The sequence below is a fragment of the Netta rufina genome, assembly GCF_964035555.1.
Source record: "Netta rufina genome assembly, chromosome: 4".
In the NCBI taxonomy this organism is placed as follows: domain Eukaryota; kingdom Metazoa; phylum Chordata; class Aves; order Anseriformes; family Anatidae; genus Netta; species Netta rufina.
In genome coordinates this window covers 6,952,896-6,967,404 of record NC_140127.1, presented here as the reverse complement: position 1 = coordinate 6,967,404, position 14,509 = coordinate 6,952,896, and the positions used below count along the sequence as shown (strand labels likewise).

General features: G+C 39.2%; 1 protein-coding gene across 1 annotated transcript; it reads right to left on the bottom strand.

Moving 5' to 3' along the window:
- BDH2 (3-hydroxybutyrate dehydrogenase 2) lies at positions 1 to 10,891 on the bottom strand (the record flags this gene model as incomplete). The annotated part of the gene is made up of 9 exons (XM_084285482.1): positions 1 to 117; positions 1,311 to 1,403; positions 2,065 to 2,123; positions 2,835 to 2,948; positions 4,319 to 4,379; positions 6,067 to 6,175; positions 6,664 to 6,760; positions 9,920 to 9,998; positions 10,820 to 10,891. The coding sequence occupies 9 exons, from the start codon at positions 10,889 to 10,891 to the stop codon at positions 64 to 66; spliced, it is 738 nt and encodes a 245-aa protein (XP_084141608.1). The 3' UTR covers positions 1 to 63.
- Between the last annotated feature and the right edge of the window lie 3,618 nt (positions 10,892 to 14,509).

The following is a 14,509-nucleotide window of genomic DNA, read 5'->3' as shown; positions in this document are numbered from 1 at the left end:
GAGAAACATGACCCTCACTTCTTGCCTTTAATAGTATAAGTCTCCATCTGCAGGTAGAGTTGATCACAAGCTCCATCCTCCATCAATGATGAGTTCGTTGCCAGTCATGTAGGCAGACTGAAATTACATAAAAGATAACAATTTTTCATTATTTTATATATATATATATATATTTACAGCTGTTAAGTATAAGGAAACACTGTTGCCTGTATTACAAAGAGGTCTGGATAAATACAATATAAACAAACTTAGACATGGAATCCTGATTAACTCAGAGGAGTGTAGAAAAAATAGTATTAGAGGCATTAAGATGAAAACACATCCTGGATGGGCAAAATCACATAAGCTAGACTTCTCAGATTTTACCTGCAGGAATAATATCTTACACTATGATATTGCTAGTTCCATTCAGCTGAGCAGAATATGACCAGGTCCGCCTATAATTACAAGGGGAACTAAATGAAAATTGAGATGGTGCAGAAAAGTGAGGTAAAGAACTGAGTTGGTACTTTATATCAGTACAGAAATATAATGGAATATATTACAAAACTGGAATTAATTGCACATGGTTGAAAACCCATGACCAGACTGGAAAAAGTTGGTAGCTTCACAGAAACACTGGAGGAGACACAGATTACTGATAGATAGAAACATTAAGTCTGAATTAATTACATTAAAGCATTCTGTTATGCTCAGTAGGACTGCTGGACAAGTCCAGTGAAATCCAGTCCAATTTTAGATCCATAATAAATGTATAGCACCTGAAATAAGTTCTTTAAAATTCATGCTATTTGCAGTGATCATTAAGAGTGTGGTCTAAAACTTTAGTCTGTTGTTCTCCGTATGCCAAAGTGGCAGTCTGAGCATTAGACCATTTAGCTAAAATCATTGGTGGGTCTACACAAATATTTTCTCTTGCGTAATACAAGCAGATGATGACTGTACTAATTTTACCTCCTTAAAACATCATCTAGCTGCCACGCAAACAAAGCAACTTGCAAGAGCAGACAAGCCCATTTTTCCTATCACTCACTAAGATATTGCTCAGATGGCATGAAAACAACCTCGTTATGGTACCAAGTACATAATGCCTTAACAATCCCTGTCAACATTCAGGGTACTTTTTGTATCAATAAAAGATGGACAAGGGTTTTTTCGTTTGTTTATACATATATACACATGCACACACGCGTGTATTAGAACAATTTAGCTTGAAGACAATATAAATCCTCTTAAAACATGTTCTCTCTATTGTGAAGTAGCAAAGAAGCACAAGGTTGTGACAGGAAATTGTGTCACCCCATACTTACTTCATCAGAGGCCAAGTACACAAAGAGATGAGCCACTTCTTCAGCGGTAGCCATCCTACCAGTCTTCTGTCTTGCTAGAAAATCTTTCAATGCCTAGACATACGAGACCATGTCATATATCAAAAATAAAAAAATTATTTTAGCCCAATTAGTGTGTGACATGTACAAAGCAATATTGGAAATGGCCACACATTTTAACTTTTAGTATACGGGGTAGGGGGCTTATGCCAGAAAAAAGAAGGCTCACAATTATATGAATTTTATGTTGAAAAACATTCAACTGGACCTAAACCTCTGGTTCCAGAATAAAGCCACTGAAGCCATTCTTCCTTTGGTGGTAGATATTCCTGGGCCCTTCAAAAGAAGGCTCACGATTATCTAGTTAGTATGATCAAGGAACCCGATTCATTTTTAAACGCACTGGCCAGAATGCCCTTTCTATTGTTGTTTTGCACTGCTTTGTGGCTGCCATATGGCAAAGAAGTGAGCATCATCTACTTTTGCAGTAGATATTGTAACCAGTGACAGCCCCTCTGCACTCACTTGAAACGTCCTTCCAAAGCATTTTAATACTCCCATCCTCAGAACAAACTGACCAAATTATTAAAGAAGACACTACTGTTATGTTACCATTGGTGTTCTGAAATACAAAGTTTTTATTTTTGAATTTGGGCAGAAGTGCTGCCTTCTTATAAAGAAAAAAAAAAGAAGAGAAACATATGTACATGATCAAAATAATAAATTGCTATCTCACCTGTTCTGGGTTAGGCCGGGCTTGAATTCTTTCCTGTAAAGATGGTGTGTCAACAGTTCCTACGCAAAAAAAATAAATTCAATATTAAAGCTCAACTTCATCAGCAGTCATAATGAAAAATGCAGTTCATGAGTTCCATTTCTATGTCATAACACTGATGTATAACTCAGTAATAACGTGATTCAGGAGAAAGGCTACAAAATCATCAACATAGCTTAGGAGCCTAAAATTCAATAAAATACAAGACGTGAAAATTAGATTCAGTTCCAGATGGTTGAACAATGGCTTGCCTGATAGCTAGGCCTCGCCCGCTTCTAACTTTAGGACAATGGCTTTAACAATAAACACCCAAGTGCTGTGTAACACATGCATAACGTGCATGTGCTGGGCTAACAGACTTAAGTTAAACATGCTGTTTATATTACATAATAGCTTTTCTATTTTTAAATCTCAGAAATGTTTCAAGTACAGCATCCCTGCCTTGGCATCCCTGCCTATGGCAGGGGGTTGGAGGTAGATGATCTGTAAGATCCCTTCCAACCCAGACCATTCTACGACTCTGTGATATGATTCTATGTTCTGGTGGTTTTGTTTGTTTGGTTTTGGGGGGTGGGGTGGGGAGGAAGTTATTTGCCTTTTTGTTGTTTTTGATTCCTTGTAACTTTACTTGTCACTTGCAAGTCTATTCCTTGTTAATGATGTCAAACTAAATCAGGCCATGTGTCTTTTAGCATCTGCTCATGTTTACAAAACACTGCAAGAATACTTACCAGGACATACACAGTTGCATCTGATGCCTTGTTCAATGAAATCAGCAGCCACAGACTTTGTTAGACCAATAACTGCTGCCTTTGAAGTACTATATACAAATCTGTTCACAACTCCTAACAGAAGGTCAATGTGAAGGCAGCACAAAGAAAAAAAAAAAAAAAAAAAAAACAGAAAAGAGAAAAGAGAAAAAAAAAAGTTTATTCAACATGCATCTACTTCTGGACTCCAGCATTTCCTGTAGCCCACTCTCTCCATGAGGACAAGCTAAGTAGAATGCTGACAGCCAGAATTCTGCTCAGGCATACACCAGAATAAAACACAGTATTCTTCAATAGTATGAATTTGGGGAGTAGTCTAGAAAAAGTAACAAGCAAACAAATGTTTATGAAGAGCAGAGACCTGTCAATCACTGACCGTTTTTTCTTTGGAAGCATGGCTATAGTGCTTATGTAATTGCCACTTCATTGTTTCTCTTAAGAATATATGTAGCAAGGTATCACTGAAAGTAATTACTTTTCACTTATTCCTTACAGGTAGAAAGGATTCTACAACACTTTCATAACAGGTTCAAAAGCTCAAAGGCCAGGACTTTGGTGTTTCTGTAGCTTTATGTCTATGTTTTTGTGCATGTTTAAGACTCAACATATTCACTTTTTTATTTTTACTACATTCCTACCACAGGATTGGTAAAGTCCTTTAAACGCTGACCAGCACAATATTTATTTTTCATTCCCATCATTTTTTTTTTTTACCCTCCACAGGTTAATCGGTAGCTTTTTAGCTTTTCTGCTTAGCTGTTTTACTTGTCATCTCAAATCATTATTCCTGTTCTTAGGAAGACTGAAGTCTTTCTTTTCATAATACCGCTGAGCAGTTGCAACATCACTTCTCTCCCCCTCATCTGTGATTAGTGAGTCAGATTTGCCCATGTCAACTGCCCTGAGGAATACTACACACCAGAAAAAAAGAAAAAAGAAAAAAACACAAACAGAACAAACAAAACAAACCACCAAGCATTAAGGTCTTTACATTGGGTCATGTGAAAGCAAGAATCAAACACCTAGGCAACCAGAATAGAAGCAATTCACCCTTAATAGAAGTAACTCAAACATCAGGTCCAATCCAGTAGTAAATGATTAGGCGGCCCTCTGTTCCCGTATTCCTCTGTTTTGATCACAAAAACTTATCTACAACAAAGTGTCTACAGGTCATTCACCTCCTTTTACAGCAAAGCTTTGATTTGTTCACCAAGAATGCCCCATTGTGCATGTTGGACGAGGAGTTACTATTGTACACAATTTAACTACAACATGCTTCATCAGGTGTACGCACAAAGGATCAGCATCAAGGGCACTCACTACACAAAGCCTTATCAAACTTTCCTCAAAAATGGATATGCAAATTCTTACAGGACAGAAATGTCAACAGGACACTTTAAGAACATTAAAGATTTATACATGAATTTCTCTAGAAAGCTACTGACCTTTAATGCTGGATGCCACAGAAGACATGTTTATAATATTTCCAGATTTCTGTTTAAGCATCTGCAAAAAAAATACTTATGTCATTCAAACACAAACAACTTCATCATCTGCAGGCCCATAGCAACCAGCAGAACTAACAGCCCTACTGATATGCAACTGATCTGCCAGATAACAAAGTGTCACTGGCATGAACATGCACTCATCTTTTTGATCTGTTGACTGAAGTAGTAAAGCAAAATCTGAAATTCACACTAAGTTCTCCTAAACCATTTCAGGAATGAAGATGACAATGACAGCAGAGAAGGGTTTTGTTCTTTCTTGATACACCTAAAAAGCTCTTAAAATGTGAAGGACTAGCATCATCTCTGTTGTGGAGCACCAAGGAATTTGTGCACCTAAAGTAAAATCAAGAGAAACCAGCCTGAGGAGAAGGTATAACATTCCTGCTGCTTGCCTGCCCCTAGGATTTACCTCCTACCTAGCTGACAGAATTATTAAAATGACATTACTGTTATTTATCTTGTTCCAACTTGCATGGTAAGAGAGAGTGACAAAGACTTTAAAAAACAAAGTAAACCAACAGCACAGCCCTGACTATAGGTTGTTCTGTATAATCCCAGTATAGCTATTCAGTAAATTAAGGTGAAGCCACCTTTCCAAGTGAACCTAAAATGATTGCTTACCTTTGTAAAACACTATTGATCAACGCTCTGTGACGTGAATCCCCACATGCAACATGGTGTGCTCCTCATATGAAACACCCCCCTCAATCACTTTTACAATGAGGGATCACTGATCTGAAATTGAATGCTTTGCTGACAAATACTCATTGCTATGAGCTGGTACGTTGGTGGTAGTTCTTCAGGTATGTACTACCCACCTTGCCATCTTTGCCTCCACAGTAAGTCACCCTACATGGGCATCTGTCTCATCCCATCCGCCAACACAGCAATTCGCTGATCCCTTCCAAACTCTTCTTGCTTTGGGGAAGAATAAGGCACAGCTCTCTAACATTTTTGAATCATAGCTAAGTTACAAACTTTTTAGGCATCACAGAACCTCAGGTGCCTGAAGTTGTTGCAAGGAACCTTTGAAAATGAAGACTGGCTATGAAAAACAAGGACTGGAGTAACACTGAAAAAAGTAGTAGTCATCCAGTCACGGTCACAGCTACCACTTCTAGCCTTTGCTTTTACAGGAGGAATACAAACCACCTTACTCAGCCCAGAAGTTTCTGTCGTCTAGAACAGAGTTATTACTTCACAAACAGTCCTTGTCCTCAAGCTGCTCAATTGTCTAATAGGACTGTTGTTGCCATATAATGAACACGTATTCATCAGTGGCACTGAATTGCTCCATGAGATCTCTGTGGCTGCAGAAAGTCTATGTTAATATATGTTATTTATAGCTATTTTTAGCTGTGGTATTATTCTACAATGTGCAGCTGTGTGTTGTAGTACAACACACTAGGATAGTATTATGCTCTGTATTTGAAGGATTTTAGTTGTAAATTACAGAGGAAAAGTCCTGAAGTAACCTTCTCTATAATATTTTAGATGGGTTTTGTACAATAAAGGCAATGCTTTAGAGCATAGGAACACAATAATTTAAAGGCCTCCCCTAGCTAAAGCTGCATACTTGCATTTTCTATCTCAAATCCCAAGCTGTCACAGTGGCAACAACTTCGACCTATCACACTTAAATGCAATGCAGCAGAGACTAAACATCCCAGGCAATGAAGGCGTACCATTGGAAGGAATGTCTTGATCATTAGATACATGCTGCGAACATTGAGGTTCATAGTGAAGTTCCAGTCTTGCTCCTCACATTCCAGAATAGTTCCATGATGAACAAACCTGGAATAAGTGGATGAAGCAGATTACTATCTGGGATTTACATTTCTGTGGCTTTTTAATCCACATCTTTCCATTGTTATTTTGTTATACCCTTGCAACCTTGAAAAGCAGGAACAAGAGCTCTTTTGAAAAAAGACAGCAACAGTGTTTTTCCCTCAATATGCAAAGAAACGTTTGCCAGTAGGGAAATTAAAAACCAAATACATTAAAAAAGCGTAAGTGCAATTGGTGGTCTACCAGGAAAGTGAAAGCCAGCAGTATAGGGCATCCATAGAGCAGGGAAAACCCTAACAAGTTCCACAGCCATTCTACTTTAGCCTGGGTAACATAGCTGCACATAAAAAGCTCAGTTTAATGAAAACACATGCAAATCTGTTAAAGATACTAAACACATTACAACAACAACAACAAGCATTAGGTAAAAGAAAGTAGTTCAGGAGGACAGGAAAAACTGGAAAAAGAAGTAGGATCAAACAGAAGTTGGTTACCCTGCAATGTTACAGAGGACATCTATCCTTCCAATCTCCTTGGCCAGATTTTCTATCTGCTCCCTTTGGGTGACATCCAGAACTCGTATTTGAATGCCTGGAAAAACATGGTTTTAGTTTCACAGTATTTGGCAAAGAATCAGCAGTTTGTTTTTCTGAAGTGTCGAGGACACTGCACCTCCCACTCAAGTCGATGGCTTGCCAGGAACAGTCCCCTCTCAGTGCTGAGCCAAAACACGAAGACTCGCTGAGTGGGAGTTGCACTTAATGATTAATTAGTGTAATGCTTAAATCAGGACAGCAACGGACAGCATGGCTTGCTACTTAACATTTCAGACAGGAATTAAAAATAGATCAACTGAGTCAATTACAATACAGCATCACACAAGCACATGAATTAATGCAATTTACCATAAAAATCATTTCCAATAAATTTGAATTCCACTGTGTCATTCCACTTGAATTACAGAGCCTGTGTAATCATAACAAGCTTTCATGCTCCCTACTAAAGAACAGTTACATGTCTCACCATCACATTACATACCATCTATCCATATGTAGTTGAGGACACTATGAATCAACTTATTATTTAATTGATGAGGTTTGTATAAGAAGCAGTGTGGCCAGCAGGGCTAGGGAGGTGATCGTCCCCCTGTACTCGGCTCTGGTGAGGCCGCACCTCGAGTACTGTGTTCAGTTTTGGGCCCCTCGCTACAAGAAGGACATGGAGGTGCTTGAGCGGGTGCAGAGAAGGGCGACGAAGCTGGTGAGGGGCCTGGAGAACAAGTCCTACGAGGAGCGGCTGAGGGAGCTGGGCTTGTTCAGCCTGGAGAAAAGGAGGCTCAGGGGTGACCTTATTGCTCTCTACAGATACCTTAAAGGAGGCTGTAGCGAGGTAGGGGTTGGCCTGTTCTCCCACGTGCCTGGTGACAGGACGAGGGGGAATGGGCTTAAGTTGAGCCAGGGGAGTTTTAGGTTAGATGTTAGGAAGAACTTCTTTACTGAAAGGGTTGTGAGGCATTGGAACAGGCTGCCCAGGGAAGTGGTGGAGTCACCATCCCTGGAAGTCTTTAAAAGACGTTTAGATGTAGAGCTTAGGGATATGGTTTAGTGGAGGACTTGTTAGTGTTAGGTCAGAGGTCTCTTCCAACCTAGAAATCCTGTGATTCTGTGAAAACTGATTTCACATAAGCCATAGACAACCTGAGATGATGTAACTATGACAACAGAAATTAAGAGAAAGTGTAGCAAGTAGATGGCTTCTATTGTGAAGACTAGATCAAATTTAGGATGTTCATGCTTTTGTAATTATTTATCAAAAAATGCTTAGAAAGTTGCTGCTTTTCACTATTATCTCCTGCTTATTACAGCCTCTGACAGCTGTTGCCATCAGTGCTCGTAGCACAGGCTGTCCCTACACTGTACCTTCAAGATACAAAACAGAAGTATGTATTTGAAAGATTGGGAAATCTAATTACTACAGAACAGGGACAGGTGCTACTCCCGCAAACAGTTTTCAATAGAATCAGCCCTTTCCTTAACAGAACTGCTTCAGGGCCAACCACAGCAGTGCCACCCCATGGACAGAAGTGAAAAGAGCAAAGTAAATGAACTACACATCCAGATGAGCTGTAACATGACATGCTATATCCTACGTGTCATTTCACCTCATTTTATGTAAGTAGTTTCCAGTAATCTAGTGCAAATAGCTTCTCTAACCCCACGTCAAGGCTGAATTCTTTCTACAGAATTCAGGATCTTTTTTGATACAGCCTGGCTACAACCTCACTCCCTGCTGTGTGTAAAGACTGGGCTGTGCACCTTGCTCTAATAGTGCTTCCGCCCAAATGCGAAGAGCTGCATGGCATTTTTTGTTATTCTTAAAGATTATTACTTTAAAACCATCAGTGTAGTCACACTGGAAACAGCAGCCTACAGAGGTCACGGAATTTCCATCTCTGGAGATATTCCTAACTTGGCTCCGGGCAAACTGCTTTAATTAGACCTGCTTTGTGCAAAAAGCAGGACTTAATAGCCTCTGGATCTCTCATCCGATCTTACACTTGTGTCTTTTGAAACAAACTGATGAGTCCATGAACACGCTTAGTTAAATGATACAGACATGTTTGAAAATATTTGTCTCTGCTGTAATTAGTAACACTACAGGCTGGTGATGAACAGTGGAATTACATCTGGAAAGAATTCAAAGAGCACAAGGTGCAAGGCCTCAGTGAATGAGAGTTTAATTAATATATCAAAAAGATAGAAATGGCCAAAAGTATATGAAAAAACTATATTTTTCCTTCTGCACACACTAGCAGATGGAAAACAAAGCACAGTTCAAACTGTAACACTTCCCTAAACATACTCAGAATAAACCTGGAAAATCCCAAAGTTCTTAAAGAACTGCAACAGAACTGCTTGCAGTGAATTCTTGTCAAAGGAGAGCGATGTTCACTTAACACCGTGTGCAAGAGAAGTATTTTCATGGATTTTACTGTCACACTCTAATAGGAATGGGTAAAGAATAACGATCATTTCCTTTCATCCAATTAAGCTGGAAACATTTTCAGTTGTGAGATATACCTATGCCTTATTTTTTCTTCCAGGACTTTTTTTTTTTTTAAATAGTATCTCCACACTCAAGTGTCGCGAATAACAGAGAAATACAGGTGTTGAAACCATTCCCCCTGAAATATGTTCCTGTGCAACCTTCAGGCCTGAGCATTTCTACAAATAAAATAAGCTCATCTTGTATTGGTGGGATTTGTTTCTGAATATGTACCAATTCCTGCTAGAAAGCTCTCTCTTTGATATGTTCCTTGCTAAGTATGAACCATGGACATGCAAAGCACTAAATCTGTTTGTACAGCTGGGTATTAGTTCTTGTGATCAGAGTAAAGCATTCCAAGCTTTTTCAGTCTGACAGGCAGCCTGGCAACTCAAAAAATGGTAATACACCATTCTGGCAAGAGGTAATCTACTGCTTCTGTGACAGAAGCAGCACACAAAGTTACTCCACACTCTTAGAATATTCTGTCTGAAATCAATCCTGACATTGTAGCATTTCACACGTCACCTCTGCCATTCTGCATCACAGGATAAAGTAATGACAGTAACTAGAGAATTAGTCTCCGTCTTTTCCCTTTTTTTCCTGGCCTTTTGAAGTTTGCCCTACCGCGAAGTTATGTTTTGGCCAACCTACAACAAAACTTGCAAGGTTTGAATTAATGCCTACAGTAAGTAGATCATTTACCTGGGTATTTCTCCAGCTCTCGCAGCTTAGACTCATTGATGTCTGTAGCAATCACTTTGGCTCCTTCTTTAGCAAAAGCCTGAAGAATACAGTAAGAAACGTAGTTTATATTTAAATACGCTAGATTTTAGCAAAAGGTCTGTTTTCTTTGCATTTGCCTTTTGGCTTGAAATAAAAGTTGACTGAAGGCAGCTAATCTCCCCCTTCTCATTGTGGGCACGTGAGGAAGTAACAGACATCAATTACCAAACACCCTGGGGATAACTGTTATGGTGGTACTGAAGTAACTCCATAGCTTCTCTGTCTCCTTTGGAAAAAGGAAGCAACAGGAGCAGACCTCATCAAAAGAAATTAGACGTTAACCAAAATTAAAACAAAACAAACACATTTTAATTCTGTTTTAAGAGTAATTAAATATTTTTGAAAGGTTTTTCTCACAGCTGCCTTGTAGCTGTGCTCTTCATGTGGAACTGGTTACATCAACTATCAGCATAGTTGAAACATCTTGGCTTTACTTGGGGGATCTTTGCAGTGTCCAGCCTTATAAACAGAAAAACTCCCCTATATCCTTATATTTTCCCAGAAAAAAAGCAGCAGAGACGTTGGATTAAAAGGCACAGACAGTACAAATGTGTACTGTTAGAAGTAGGTGCAACTGCTCTTAAATCCTGCCCACATTGTTTATCGCCACTCTGTGCTTAAGACTTTCAGAAGTTAACACTGCAAACAGCTTACCCAACGCAGTGCAGTAACTACATCATACCCTGATTTTTTCAGTAAGTTGTTCTGGCTTAATCTGTAGTTTACTAATTCAAAAACTTGTTTGGTGCAGATGATGTTGGGCACTCCAGTATTAGAGACCTAGCTTTGGCACAGAAGAAAAATATTTTTCCAACTTACGATAGCAGTGGCTCGTCCAATGCCCTGTGCTGCTGCAGAGAGCAGTATTACCTTCCCATCAAGCCGCCCCATATTGCTGACCTGTGCAGACAGAAAGCGTCACAGTCTAACAAAGTGAGCTAACATCACTTCCAGGGCATCAGATTCAAGTGTATTCCAAAAACCGACCGTAATCCAGAGCACCAACAAGTCAAAGAATTCTGATTAGGTGCTGAGTCAGAAGAGAAGTAAAATGGGTTGTAATGTCTGCTGCCCACTGTGTTCTTAGCAAGCACGTCTCTTTTTCTGCTCCTCTCAAACTGTAGACTTAGCTTCCCAAATGGCAATAAAATCTGCACACTACCCTGGAGGGCACTGCAAAAGGTCTTTTCCTGCCGTCATGTCCAAGACCTGGCCTTTGTGTGCTCTGAATCGTTTTAGGAATCTTCCAGCACAACAGATTTCCAGCTCCACAAGGTGAGGGGGTAAAGGGGAATGAAGCTGTCCTCTCATCTTTATCACAGTTTGACCTCTGAGAACTACTGAGCATACTCAGAGCAAGGTGTAGGGGAATAAAAGGATTTATTTTTCTAGTGTTTGACAATGCAAATAATATTCTTCTTTTAAAAGGTTCCACCTTGCTTATGGCATATCAGCCAAAAGACAAACTGAGGTCCTCTTTTCTGCCTAGACATATGCGTTCAAATGCAGTATTATGTTTTAAAAAAACAGAGCACGTAAAGTTGCAAACAAAACAAAATGCCATCCTTTGCACTCCTATGGGTTCAAAAAGTCCCTAGTAGGCTTTTTGTTTATTTAAAGCCTAAATTACTGAATAGAATGTTTCAAAACACTACCAAAGAAGGTCACCGTATCCCAGTGTGATCTGGTTTTGTTAACTGAGTTCCCAACAAGCAAACATTCCTACATTTTTAAAAATCACAGAACAAAGTTTCTCTATTTAGCTACGAGTGTAGAAAGGTTTCCCAAGAACCTCAAGTTCGTAAAACACTTGTGTAAACCCAACATGCTGAGTACTTCATTCAGAAGTTAGATGCAGACCCACTATTTCCCCTAGGTCAGCAGCCAATTCCAGCACCTGGAGAGGCTCAAATCCATCCTGTGATTTGTTAGTTGAGTTTAGTGTGCTACATCTCCAACCAGACCATTCATTTCTGATTTTTTTTTCCTGAGAAAGCAGATAGGATTTCTGGTCAGTTTTTCCCAACAAAACCTGGGGCAAAAGTAGCATGTTTCTCTAAAAGTTACAAATTCAACAAACTGAACTTATTTGTAAACTGTTATACTAAAAAATTATTTCCACCCTAACGCAGAAACATTATCTCATCTGAATTAAGATTGGACTGACTTCTGAATTGTGTTTTGAGACACAGAAAAGCATGAAATTTTAAGTTTTTCCCCCTATAACCAAAGGGAAGAACATACAAAAAGAAACCTCAAAATGAAACTAACAAAGACAAACCACCAAAACAGTCCACTACACGAGTGGTAACTAAAATGCACCTTTCTAACTAGGGGAAAGAACAATACCTTAAAATCACTTTACAGGCTGGCTTAGTAAAGCAGTCTTAGGATGCCTCTGATGGAGGCTATGTCACATTACATGAGACTGAGCCTATGTTAGCAGAAGGTTTTTGTGCTGACAGGTGAAAACTACCAAGCTAAACGAGACGGTGCATTAGAGCAAGTACCACCTAGTCATCTGCACAAAGCTTTGCAAAACACACTTCCTGAAATAAAAAAATTCTGGGAAAAAATCATTCATTTTGGCAAAAGTCCCAAGTGTCCCAAAAGTCTGGTGTTAAAGTGCCCACTTGAGGCAGAAATTCTTGTTCTTTGCTGTTGCATGCACATTTTCAGTAGAAAAAAATGGATCAAGTAATTCCTTGAATCACCACATAATTTTGGAAGCTTTTTTTAACCTAACAATCATTTTTAATGAATATTTGACACACTAATTCTATGAAACTTTTCAAAATAAAGGTTAGTATAGTCACTCACCAAAAGATCTCAACCAGCTTCTTGGGTTTACTGACCTTTGGAAAAAGGAAGTTTTACACTCACTTGTTTTGCTATGCTTGGTGGGAGTTGTAGTCTAACTGGTAAGTTTCTCTACACCAACGCAGTTTCATGTTGAAACACCAAGATGCTGCCATCTAGTGAAACTCAAGATTTTAAGTGGGATTTTCTCCTGCACAGGTTAGGAATAAAAGAGGATCATGAACATTAGCTATCCATTCCCCCACAAAGAATGCAAGAAATTAACAGGATTCTCACCAAAAAAGGCCACAACAATGTTCTTCCCCAAGCAATTGCTCTTTATCCATCATCAAATTTTAAGCTAGGACAATACTTGAAAAGTAATTTTTTAATTGTTGATTTACCAAAGTAGCCATTCTTAAATTTGTATCAGTGCTTTAACTTAGATCTGTTAAGGCAGTTAACATCATGAGACTCAAAGATTCTAAGACAAAATTGAATTATAAGCTCACACCAGATCCAAGGCCACCCTAATAGTTTTCTTAATGAATTCAGAAAGCTGCCTGAATTCCAGCTGGGCACATTTCTGTGGGTAAACCTGGACACGCGCACAGGCACGTTCAGTCACATTATGCCACTCTTGAACTAAACAAAACACTGGTGACACAGATTTGTGCAACAGTAATTCACTGCACAAACTGACTGCAGAAAGCTGTAAGACAGACAAGCAGCATAATAATGATGAAAGGGGTAAGATTACTATCAAAGACTGTTTTTAGACTGAATATTATAATCAGCATCCCCAAATCGTACCATCATGTCTCCACAAAACCGAAGAGACCAGCAGAAATATTTTGAGATACTTAACACAAAGTTTATTGTCAAAACAAACCTTATACAGGACGTAAAAATAAGTTTCAAAATTCAGGTAGGCAGGATAGCAAAACAGTCTGCCGTACAGCCCTGATTACTATTTATTTTTCACTCACTAGAGTAACTGCAGCATCAATTAGATCCATTGGTTACTGCTTGGAAAAAAAATATTCAGATGTCACACTCCAAACAGGAAAGAGAAGTATGCTCAAAGATGATGCAAAAATACAAAGTTACTCCTGGCACCATAATTGACAGAGCTGCAGAAATATTGCATAGCGTTTAAGAGAAGTCCTTGATTTATTTTGTGCCTTAAAGAGGGAAAGTCCGTGATACAGAGGTTAAAGTTGTAGTAAAAGTGCAGTTTCCATGGTCTCAAAAAAAAGAGCAAGTATAAGACTTCTATATTGAGAAACAAAAAGTAACTAGTTAGAACAGAGAGATGTTGATTTGGAAAGAACTGAAGATACAAGCCACCCAGACGAGGGCTCTTGCAGGAACGCCAGAGAAGTTTGAGAAGCTTCACTGCAGCTTAGTTCGTGATTCATTCCTGTGTCCATTTTTCTTCAGTATGTTAGCTCTTCTTTTTTTGCTATCCTGAAAATAACCAAAGAAGAACATCAGCAGCGGGTTGCAGGCAACGTGACTGCTTTTTAATTTTTGTTCTTGTGCTGCAGCTTTGCCAGCTGGGGGAAGCAGCAGCAGCTCCAGGACAACAAGGGAACTGCAGCTGCCAGAGCTCTTCCCACAGCTGATGATTTAACCCGAAGGAACCGTCTTCCATATAGGCGGATTCTGGATGTTACCACTGCAAAGGCAGCTTACAACAGAATACCT